This window comes from Lagenorhynchus albirostris, chromosome 17 (genome assembly GCF_949774975.1).
Source record: "Lagenorhynchus albirostris chromosome 17, mLagAlb1.1, whole genome shotgun sequence".
Classification (NCBI taxonomy): Eukaryota; Metazoa; Chordata; class Mammalia; order Artiodactyla; family Delphinidae; genus Lagenorhynchus; species Lagenorhynchus albirostris.
The window spans coordinates 63,181,450-63,194,080 of NC_083111.1; the positions used below are offsets into that span (position 1 = coordinate 63,181,450).

The following is a 12,631-nucleotide window of genomic DNA, read 5'->3' on the forward strand; positions in this document are numbered from 1 at the left end:
CTCTTGGCTTCTCCATCATAGCCAGTGGCACTTGCACTCACCCCGATGTTCAGGTCAAAATCTTAGGATTCAGCCCTGACTTCTCTCCTTACTTCATATGCATGTGAACAAGTCCTGTTAGTGCTACCTCTAAAATACATCCCAGTCTTCCAAATCTGACCACTCCTCACAATTTTCACTGCATCCACCCTGGTCTAAGTCACTATCCTCTTTGCAATGAACTACCACAAAAGACTACTTGGCACCTTGGGAGAAACTCTTCCTTCCCCGCAGCCCATTCTCTTTGGAGTAGCCACATGGATCCTTTTACACTATAAATGTGATTGTATCACATTTCTGCAACACCCACCTCTAACACTCCAGATGATTTCTCACTGTAATTAAAATAAAATCCCAACTTTCCACCATGGCCCTTGCCTCCCTCCATGACTTTTCCTCCTATTCCTTTCCCCCTCAGGTACATGCCTTTCTTCCTGTCTCCCTACTCACTAAACTTGTTTCAGAGTAAGATTTTGCATATGCTTTTCCCTTCATCTGGAAAACACGTCCCCTGACTAGGCATGCCTAGTTTCTCCTCCGCTATTCCTTTCTCACTTTCATGGTCATCCTCTAGAGAGGATTTCCTTGGCCTTGCTAGCTCCAATTTACACGATAGTCAATCACAGGGGAAGGAGAGGGGCAGAATGGAAAAGGGAAAAGGCAAAAGAAGGGAATAACAGAAGACGACAGGAAAGGCAAACCAAAGAAGTTGGCTCTAACATGTTAGATTTAACTTACATGCTCTATTCTACATTGGGGTTTTGAGGTTCAGGCTGTTATCATTTTTTACCTCCCCTTATTAGAAAATGCTTGGGCATTTTTCCCATAGTGCTTCAACTGCTGATCCTCTATTCTAAATGAGAAAGACAGAGCAGCCCACCAGAGCCAAAATACCATGGATAATTATTTGCAATAAAGAAATGAGGACAGTGGGGAAGAAGTTCAAATGTTAACTTAAGCGTAAAAATTGGAGAGCCATAGAGGGAAAGAAATAACAATGAGAACAGTCAAAAGGCCAAACCCGCAGAAATGTGGCATGCGAGAAAACCATTCCCCTAGTGAAGGAGGACAGTGGGCCCTCTGTGAAAGGCCTTTGGCCACACCAGCCTCAGGGTGGTACCGTGTGCTTCCTTTATTGCTGCTTGGTCAAAAAGGCATCAGTAAAGGATAAAGAAATCCAGGAAACCCTGATTTGTGGAAATTCAATGAAGCTGCATTCCATGTAATATTAGGACAAATGGATCTACGGGGGTTTGTGAAACATTTCTCAGCTGGGGCTGAGAACAAACGAGGAAACCCTTTAAAAGCATACTTTAATTTTTCACTCATAGGCAAGAGATTCTACCTTTGAATAAGCCTTTATTTACTAACTTAGGACATCAAATAAACATTTTTTTTTCTCTAAACCGTGTTGGCCATTTCACCAACGTCAAGTTGAGGAGGCTCGGCTCTGTAGATGACATTCCACCATCTCGTGTCCTATTTTGAGACTTTATTTCAGCCCTGAGAGTCATGTAACACAGCCCAATACTCCTTTAGAAAGTAGAGTTATGTAGAAGTGTTCCCTTTTCCTACCTTTCCTATAAGCATATATGTCTGCTCACTGTAAATAAACCAAAGGGAGGGCAAAGCTACTCTATAATGCTTTCTCTGTCTTTGAATACATGGATGGTTGGATGGATGGAGGGATGCATGGATGTAGGGAATATGGATGGATAGGCAAATGAATGAATTCTTTGTTAGCAGACATAGAAAATGGATTGTTTTTGTCATCGGACAGTTAAGTTACAAATCCATAGAAGCCGTAGAAGTCATGCAATCAAATCTCATAATTTTATAAATGACAGGCTAAATGGCATTTCTATGATCACATAGCCAGTGTTCACACTCCAGAGACCAGAACTCAGTTTTGGGGCTGGGGCTCACTGTGCCTATACCATTCATTTCATCACTACCATCCACAAATATTTATGTCATATACAAAGAAATTATGAGTGTATATAATTTGCACAGCCCTAAAACCTACTGAACTTAATTCTCTGATGATTCAGAAGACCCTTTAAGCTCTTGCTGGGTTTCGGGGTTAATATTCAGAATACATCACCATCCCACTAAAGGAAAAAGGTGTTAGTGGCTTTTACTGTAACATTCTATAAATAAATACAGATGCTGTTAAATGTCAGGTAGCCTCCAAAATACAGAGAAGACTCTTTTAAACCACTGAGCATTGAAATAGAGAGAACACCGGATTAGAAGGAAAGCACAAACTTGGTTTAGCTCAGCTTCTGCCATTCATGGGTCACTTCTTGTGACTTCAATTTCTTAATTATAAACAAGGGATAAAAAAAACCTGCCAAGCTCCCTCACAGATTCATATTTTGGCTTAGCAGTAGAGAATTTACATTAAAGTTCTTCAAAAATTATAAAGGCTAAACACATGAAAGGTATTATTATTATTAAAATGAATAGAGAGGTAGGAAAGGTAAGTGGTAAATTTAGAAACATTTCTTTCCACAAATAATAGTCTACTAGGTAAATATTAGACTTACGTTTGAAAGCAGGATACATTGGAACCATATTGGTTACAAGGAATGCATCATATTTGGTTTCTGGCAAAGAGCTCAGATCTAAACATTGGGAAAACAAATAGTGCCCATTACATAATAAAATCGACATCAATAAAAAAAGGAATCTTCTAAAATGGTCCAAACAGCATGAAATGCATGTATCTACTCTTTTATTCCTACTTATCCCATTCTTTATATACCATTTCCTACTTCCCTTCCCACTCAATCTCTTTTCTTCAATCTCTTTTCTCAATAGTTCTCCTTAAAAAATTTTTTATGATTCTTTTTCTTCCTACTTAGTCTTGGGTCTACTAAGTATTTTATAAAAGAATTCTTTGATTTTACTGGCATAATTTGGACTTTTAAAAAAATGTCATCAAGGTAATGAGAGAGAATTAAAGGGCTTCATGTATTCTTAAGAGATCACCTCTATAGTATTATGTAAAAGATTTATGTCAATAATTTCCTATTTCACTTTCAGATGCTCATTTAGTGATGTCAGGTGACACACAGAATATTCCCTTGCATTTTAGAATTCCCCGGGAATAGGATTTGTGAAAGCTGGTCTCTTTTCTGGCGGCTGCTTTTGGAAGGCTCTCAGAGAAGTTCATCTCCTCAATCTCTTGAGCGCCCCTCTGGTTTTTAGGTTTTTTAGAAAACCTAAAAACCACTGAAATCCTAAATACCAAGTTGCACACGCCAGACTCCACAAAATAACATCCCTCTAGAATGGTCAGATCCTGCTATCTGTAACTTACAAGGAGGAAAGAGGAATCCATAGGACATCTGTTTATCATTTTTGTAGGCCAAACAGCTCTGACTGAAACTCGGAGAAACACGGACATCAGGCCGGACGCAATTGGTCAGGTGTTCAGGGATGCCAGAGACCTCAGCCTGTATGGTAGTCACAGGTAGTCAGCAATGCCATGGCAGAGATAACACCAAACCAACAGGGAAATACTGAAGCCAGATCGTTTGGTTCCAGACAGCCAGAATCAAAGCCCCATTAGCTTTTACTATAGCTCATATTCTGATATTGACTCTTTTTTTTTTTCTAAGGACCTCAGTTTTAAATGTACTAAGCTAGTAACTTTTTAACTCTTATGTCTTTAGTAGCAGGACTCTCTGATCAGTCTTAGGTGAAACAATAATACGCAAGGCAGAAATCTCACTGTTGATATAACAAATGAGATTCCACATAAGACAGCTTAAAAAATAATATTCTGAGAAATAATATAGACATATCTCCTATTTTAAAAAAAAAGACTATATATGTATTGTATGTGCCTGAGTACAAATGAATAAGAAGCTGTGTTTGGGGCAGTAGAAATAGTCATTTGTATTCAGAGTTTAAAAACATAGTTCAACTGCCCAATGAATTTTTCTAATTCCTGATATAAACTTTCTTACCTCATCTTTACCAAAACTGAAACCCCGACATAAAAACCTTCATTAAAAAAGAACAGGATGTTGATAGTGGGGCAGGCTATACATGTGTGGAGCCGTGGGTATATGGGAAATTTCTGTCCCTCCCATTCAGTTTTGCTCTGAACCTAAAACTGCTCTAAAAAATAAAGTCTATTAAAACAAATGGCCAGATATTGGTGGCTTCTGTAACTAGTGGATCATGTCGAGCAGAGTAAAAAAAAACTAAAAGAATTAGTATGCTATGCTATTTCACCTATTACCATGAAGTTTTTAGAACACTGCAGAAAGTCTAATTCAAAATATTTTACAACAGATCCAATATAGGATTTCTTTCATCAGGAAAACTTAAAATCTTGTCTAAGACAATTCTGTTCAGCAAACAATCATTATCTTAAGGCAAGGAGTGTAATGACATGAAGAACATGAAACCCAGTTTTCTCAATGACCTGTTTGGAAACAGTGTACGATGTCCAGAGTGGCATTAGGAATATTTCACTATAACTGCTTTCAAAGTCAGTGTGATACAAGATATCATATCTAGTCCGATAAAGCACTGCAGGCCGTCCATAGAGGAGGTGTCTCTCTAGGAAAGAAAAAAATAAACTGTCTTAAACGCATATTAAACTGTACATCAAATGTTAAAGAAATATTGAAAGAGAGTCAAATTGTCCACGATTTGCTTGCTTACTTATTAATAATGTAGCTCCTTCTTCTTAATTTAATCAGGTTAGTTTTCCTAACACTTCTGTGGTTTATTTGATCACCTAAGCGTGGGTCAAGGCTTACAGTTATCAAAACTGTAATGTAAATACCATATTTATTTTAATGGTGTTTTTCAGTTATAAAGAATTTTAATCTGTATGGGAAAGACAATTATTTATTAAATTTTGAAATGATTCAGCTGAATGGGAAGTCAAGACCATTAGATTTTTATAGAATTAATTCACTTGACCCTGGAAAGGCTCATCAAATTAACCAAAGATTTAATTAAGAGGAAGGTACTCTTTGATCATTATTTGTAAACTGCAACTCAAATATGCATTATTTCAGCATAAAAAGTGAGTACTAATGAGCATTTAAAGTAAGTAGCTTTGTGACATGGAGGAAAACTCTTTAGGTAAGAACTTAAAGGAACATGTATAGATAAAATAAGTGGCATTCAAGGGGGTCCTTTAAATACAAAAGGGAGGTCATCGGTTACCAAAGAACTCAGTTAAGACCCCAGAATGTAGATTCAGACCCCTAAGAGGAAGCTTTCCTCTTAGGAAAAAATAAAGGTTTGAAACTTTATTCTTCTAGGAAGAAGACATGGGAGATTAATGTGCAAACCTTCATTCTACGCCCACAATAAATGCCTCAAGCTTGATCTGCCCATTTTAGACAGGCTAAAGTCAGAACTGCCATAGAGTCATAGAAATTGGGGTCCTGCAGACCAAAATATTGAGAGACTGAGGCTTTGGCAATTCACGATCCCCTAAGTGATAATCCAAAAAAAAATTGTTTTACTATGATTTCTATTAGAAAAAAGTCAGTTCTGGCACTTACTAAATTATGTATACATGTTGCTTTAATTAAAGTATTACCATTCTACACAAGTAACAGAGAAAACCCTTTGTAGATTACTTTGCAAGACCCTCCCAAGTAGAACTGCTGATTTGAGGCAAAACAGCCCACAGTTCACAGCACAAGCCTGTTCTGGGTAGTTGGGCTTTGTCAACATTGCAGTAAATGTAGAAGTCTTGGTAAAGCTACCAAATTTGGGGACCCACCCCTAAGAATTAGAACATAATATGCTAATATCGTATAAATGAAATATAATGAAAAGCCAGCAAATCATAACAGTAGTACTTGGGAGCAGTTTACCAGGTCAGACTTTCCTTCAAAACTCAAACCAAACCTTTTCTAGCTTCAAAATTTCCATTAACGTTTTCCTTGATTTCATTTTTGCTGCCTCTGAATTTCCTGGTTTCAGCTGGAAGCAGAAGTATCAAGATTCTTTGAGAAGCTATTCTCTTTTTATCATTCAAGTTTTAATGCTTACCCAACACATTTCTCCAAGCTCAGATGCAAACCTGGCATATTATCCAATCTATCCCATTAAGAGGACAACAAAACAGCAGCCATAGTCCTCTATGCAACACCCCTCTTTAGAGCAGCCATCAATCAACACTCTTAGACAATCTATAGACTCCACCAACTCTGGTTCCTCCTTATTTCTCACCATTCCTCAACATAGCACTCCATTCCATGAAGGCTGATTGATTTGTAATACTGCTCATAATCATTGTCAACAACTCTATGCTATTATATATATGACTCCTTTTCTCTCTACTGGGAATAACTTCTCCACCAGTCCTGTCACTTATCTCCCTCCAAATTTTTCATTAATGTATTCCCCCCTCATCAAACATATACTGAGTACCTTCTTTGTGTCAGGCCTTGGGCTATGGAATAGAGATACTTGGTAAAGACAATTAAGATAGAGCTTTTGGGCTTCCCAGGTGGCGCATGGGTTGAGAGACCATCTGCCGATGCAGGGGACATGGGTTCATGCCCCGGTCTGGGAAGATCCCACATGCCGCAGAGCTGCTGGGACCATGAGGCATGGCCACTGAGCCTGCGCGTCCGGAGCCTGTGCTCCGCAATGGGAGACGCCACAACAGTGAGAGGCCCGCATACCGCAAAAAAAAAAAAAAAAAAAAAAAAGATAGAGCTTTTACCCTCAAGAAGCTCACAGTTCAATTAGAGAGACAAACACGGCATAACTAACTAAAATGCAATATGCTGCTCACTATATCAGAGATATCTACATAGTGGAACAGGAAAACAGAGCATGAGGCAGGCCGCAGATGGGGATGAGGTGGCATCAGTACGGACCTTACAGAACTTATGAAGCTAAGCCAGAGTGACCCCACATCCCATTTATGCCTGTTGCCCTGGCATAATTGTCCTTCTCACCTTCAAAAGGGGATGACAAATAATATGGTCACATAGCTCAGCTCCCATGAAAGAGACATGGGGAGAAGAGGGAGAAAAGGACAAGAGGGGAAGAGACATCTTAAGAGTCACTTTCTCCTGAAAGAATCTCCAGTTAAGCTTCTCCATCTCTACTCATGCTTCTGCTCTGCATGTAGAAACTCAATTTTCTTTGGAAATGTGGGTGTCATAGCTCCCAAGATATGCACAACTGCAGTTTTTGGCACACAGTTGGAGCCCAAATATATCATCATCTGACTAACTTTTTCTCAATTGTTAACTGAGCATGTATGACATGAAGAAAAAAAAACGTAGTGGCTTTGGCAGTCTCCTAATATCCAACCAAGTTCCCCAACTGACCCAAAGAATCTGCTTGGGTCTTCCTGTTGCATAATAGCTTCATCTAAGAAAGAGGTGAAATCATCTTTGCAGTAAGAAACACTTTAAGGTCCAGAAACAAAATTTAGATTTCCCTTTTTCAGTTTATCAGGGTATCAAACAATCACAGGTTCTTGGTCACAGCCTGCTACTCCCTATGACATCTTAGACAAGTCACCCATTGCATTTCTGTTTAGCAAAAAGTCCTTTGTTGAGCCACAAGAGTGTACTTGAAGCTCACTCTTTGGACACATAAGTGCTTCATCTAGAGACCAGCCACCCTGGAGATGAGCCTGCAAGCTTCTGCTTTTGAAATATGTTCCTCGTGATTTCTTGATACGGATCTAGGATAGCTTGTGTCTTCCCAGGCTGGGTTCCTACTCCGTGAAATTCCAGACAGAGCCTCCATTCCACACTCCAGTTCCCTGTTTACAATAGTGGCTGGCATTTTTGGTACATGCCACGGTTCTCCTCCAGATACCACGTCGGCAAAATACTGTGAGGCAAATCTTTTTAAGTGGTGTGGACTTCCCCAGCGCTCATTCTTTTTGTCTTCCAAAACTTGGTCATCCAGACTTGAGTGTGTGTTTCTTTTCCCTCTTCAGCTTCCTGATTCATATTCCCACAGATTAGCTGGCTGACTTGAGAGCCACATGAAAATCTCTCCTCTTTTTTGTTTTTATTTTAAACATCTACTCCCACAATAATATGCTCTTACATTTTACCACAAAGTCTCTACCCAAGGTCTTTCCTTTTCCTACGTCCCTTCTCCTCCTTTGCCTTAGAAGTGTCTACTAGCATTTACTGCCATGTCAACCTCCTCTGGGATTAGATTTGATGCCTCTGGTAGGGTCCTGTTCTTTCTTACCTCAACCCTTAAAACACTACGCTGGGGCTTCCCTGGTGGCACAGTGGTTGAGAGTCCGCCTGCCGATGCAGGGGACGCGGGTTTGTGCCCCAGTCCGGGAAGATCTCACATGCCGCGGAGCAGCTGGGCCCATGAGCCATGGCCGCTGAGCCTGCACCTCCGGAGCCTGTGCTCCGCAACGGGAGAGGCCACAACAGTGAGAGGCCCGCGTACCGCAAAAAAAAAAAAAAAAAAAAGTATACCACAATAATCCCAGGGGAAGGTGATTATTCACCTTATTTATCCTCAAGAGGTCCTTCAGAACAAAACTGAAGGTTATGCATTTCTGAACAAAATCTAAAATGGGTTTTCTTCTACCCAAAAGAAAAAGATGTTGGTTTTGTTTGAAAGGCTACCCTTAAACCAAACTTGAAAACAGTATATCTACAATCTCTCATTTGGAGGCTATAAACAAAAGGTAAAGAGGATCTTAAAAGTCAGGCTGTAAAGTTTGATTTTATTTTGTGTAATGAGGATTTTTCCAAGGAGTTTCTGCATTCTAGGACCACAGCTACTAAGTAAGAGACTTTAAGAGAATCCAAGGGAAACCCTAAGGAACAATCAAAGATAATACCAGAAGACTGGGTGACTTGGGCAGATCTGTGAGTGTTATCACTATCAGACAAGAAATATTTACTGAATTGATGAATCACTGCAACAAGCATACTAACATGCATACTTAATTTTAAAAATAAAGACTAAGATTTTTAGAAACCATAACTTTCAGGTGGCAATGGTGTCAAGAAACAGCACTCTCGGGGCTTTCCTTGTGGTGCAGTGGTTGAGAGCCCGTCTGCCGATGCAGGGGACACGGGTTCGTGCCCCAGTCCGGGAAGATCCCACATGCCGCGGAGCGGCTGGTCCCGTGAGCCATGGCCGCTGAGCCTGCGCGTCTGGAGCCTGTGCTCCGCAACGGGAGAGACCACAACAGTAAGAGGCCTGCGTACCGGAAAAAAAAAAAAAAAAAAAAAACCACTACGCTGTAATTCATCAACTGGCTAAATCTCACAATAAAATAATAACTTAATGAGGACACGGATTTTATCTATTTTGTTTACCATTGTATCTCTACCTCCAACAATGCCAAATATCTATGTGGATAAATAAATGTTTTATTTTATTTTGCGGTACGCGGGCCTCTCCCTGTTGTGGCCTCTCCCGTTGTGGAGCACAGGCTCCGGACGCGCAGGCTCAGCGGCCATGGCTCACGGGCCCAGCCGCTCTGCGGCATGTGGGATCCTCCCGGACCGGGGCACGAACCCGTGTCCCCTGCATCGACAGGCGGACTCTCAACCACTGAGCCACCAGGGAAGCCCTGATGGTTTTCTTTTTTTAAAAAATACTGTTCTTTATGACTTTCAAGAACTGGCTTTCTATGTATAACTTGCCTAATATTCCCTCTCTAGCTATTCAGGACTGCTTTAAAGTTAACAAGAATTACTAGTGTTGAAGTCATTTTTCTAACCAAACTAATTTCTCATGGCGTGTGATAAGGAGCCAAACACATAGGTGTTAAGAGGATGTTTAATTCCCTGTCTCACAAAGATGATAGTGAATGCCAACCTGACTAAGAAAATACAAAACATGGTTTAGCAATGCTAGTAGAGAAAAGACTAAAGTGAAAATAAATAGTGCAATTATTCTTACAGTAAAAATTATACCTGGCTCAAGTGCCAGAATTGCTTGCTGTGAGAAATTTAAATATTTCCATTTCATTCATTCATTTATCCATTGATTCATGGATTACAAAATGAAAATTCAATAAGTTTGCCAAGACATTACATACATGTGATCCAGAAAAGCAGCCATGCAATTAAGATCCGGAATTCACTACAAATGTAGAAATAGTAAAGCTTTAGCAAGCAGTTTAGATCCCAGTTTTTGAAGCTCATATCTGTTCTTCCTCTTCATTTTAGTACAGGACTTGATTCTGTAAGTTTAGTATTTGTAATAAAATATAGCCTAAGATTAATTTAATATACCACTGTTTTGTTACCTCAAATTTACCCTGGGTTGTTTCACTGTTGGAATGCATAGCTTTTACATGTGTGTTTGGTACAGATGTATGAGTGGTTTTATGTCATATGACATTAAAACAGTTACATATGAATGTTACAAATGGAATGGGCATGGCCTGTGGTTTATTCTGAAAAAATCAGCTACCTATAGGTGTATTTTTTTTAAAAACTAGGCAGGAAAATAATACAACTTTACATTTGTATAGAACTTTAGGTCTACAAAATGGTTTAAAAGCCTCAATATATATTAGAGACAGCCAGAAAGGGGAAGTGATCGCTCTGAGCATAACACATACAGCACCTCGAATTCACGAGGTTCCACTCCAGCAGAGCAGAAGTTGACTATTTCCAGTGGGGGACTAGACTTATGACCCAGGACTCACCATAAAGGCCTGAAAGAACTCAGACCAAGAAAATGTCACTCTGCAGCTGAAGAAATGACTGAGACAAGACCCTTAAGGAGACAGACACCAAGAGACAGAGACAGAGAGAAAGAGACAGGATAGAGAACACCGAGGCTTACACGTATCCTAGAATCTAAATGAGCAAATGCTTTGCACATAATAAGGCAATGATATATAATTATTTGAATTTCATGTAATAGTTTTAAAGTCTATCTTGTATCACTCCAGCTATTGGCAATTGCAAATAGACATTATTGTACACCCATACAAAACAATGCTGTATAAACTTAAACAACCTTACCAAAGGTCTATTGAATATTAAACTGTTAATTATAATAAAAATAAATAAAGTCTCCCTTGTATCATTAGAGACTATCCCATTAGGCCATGAGCAGACCAAGAAGGTGTGCTACCATGATCCTCCCCTAACATTTTATGTCACCATTGTGAAGTTACATGCTGGAAACTATTGGTGACACAGCTGACAGAACCAGACGTCTCAGAGAAATCAGCTCCCAGCCCAGGGTAGGTGCTCAACAAAAACACGTGAGGGCCCATTTCCATGAAAGTATATAAACTTTAAGCCTCGGTGACATAAAATCATCTAGAGATAAGACACATATTCACCTCTGAGCAGAGCAATGGTGCGGTGAGGTCAATAACTATGGCTCTTTCCAGCCCTGAGAGTCAGTGATTCACCTAGAAGATGCCTCTTATTTTCAAGCTCAGAAGTTTGAGGCCACTGTCTACGCTGACTTGTGGGACTGGTTTTGTCCTATGAGCACACTGTCACGAAAAAACTAAATGAAAGATTTTTTTCCCAGATGGAAATGTTTTAGGACCATGAATAGTCAGAGCTTGAATCAGCAAAAACATTAGAGTCCATTCAAAGTTATCATAATTAACTATTTCATTAGTGACTTTTAGAAGAGAAACATCTCAGTAATATTTCTCTGCCTTGGTGAGTGAATATTTAAAAAACTCAAGTCATGAGACTCCATACTCCTCGATCCTGGCAGCATTGTAATTTTTCCAATTCTAATGACACCGCAGTCCACTAGAGGTTTGATGTCAAACACTTCAAATCACTTCTAGATTTGTGAAGGATTTGTGTACCTTCCATCAACTAAGTCCTATCTCAAAAGCCGTGTTCATCCAATTACATGCCAAAGAGTCTGTGTGTTCTATCATCAAAGAGAGAACCGGGAGGGTGGTGATGCAGAAAGAGAAGAAGAAAAAACATGAAGATCTTTATAAAGCGGGGAAATAAGTCAAGTAAATAAAATATTCCACTGGTTTCCTCAACCTTTACTTAATCAGATTGGAAATGGCACGTACGATAAATAGAACCATATGTAAGCTAATAACTCATGTAACGCTCTCAAGAGAATTTGACTACGTGCATCTTTACTGCATGACTTGGGCTGCTGTGCTTGATCTCTGTCTTCTTTTTAATACACTTTTGGTCATTCCCTTGCTGTTACAATATGCTATCCCACCTGCTGTAGTAACCTGTGTAGGAGCCTTTCCGTCTTCTTCTAATCTCTTCTAATATTCCTGGGATTTCAAAACCAGAAGGAAGAGCTTATGTGGTAGATTGCATTATTGTTCCTAATTATTTACTGCTCTTTTGTAAAGGATTATATACTTCTACCCATTGCCAAGTGACTTGTAGGACAGTGTCCTTGTGGAAAGAATATACTTCCCTACTCCACTGGTTTCATGTGCCCTACTTTCACCAATGAACTGGGAATGGAAGTGACAGATGCCTCATCAAAGCAGAAGTGTTGAGACCCATTGCCTGGTTCTGCCATTCCTCTTTTCCCTCTGCCACGAGAAGGGCATGTCCCAGCTAGGGGCTGCTCCTTCAGCCTAGATTCCAGAATAAAAAGTACACACGGGGCAGAGCCACAC

The 12,631-nt window shown here is 39.7% G+C and overlaps 1 protein-coding gene across 5 annotated transcripts in view; it reads right to left on the reverse strand.

Moving 5' to 3' along the window:
* Positions 1-12,631, reverse strand: part of ENPP2 (ectonucleotide pyrophosphatase/phosphodiesterase 2) — a 107,318-nt gene that overhangs the window by 7,890 nt on the left and 86,797 nt on the right. For all 5 annotated transcript variants that reach the window (XM_060127959.1, XM_060127958.1, XM_060127961.1 and 2 more), the window contains 3 exons: positions 4,481-4,617; positions 3,365-3,500; positions 2,589-2,666 (listed from right to left, as the gene is read on the reverse strand). In XM_060127959.1, the coding sequence (XP_059983942.1) occupies positions 2,589-2,666; positions 3,365-3,500; positions 4,481-4,617 (351 nt within the window). The remainder of the gene's footprint in view (positions 1-2,588; positions 2,667-3,364; positions 3,501-4,480; positions 4,618-12,631) is intronic.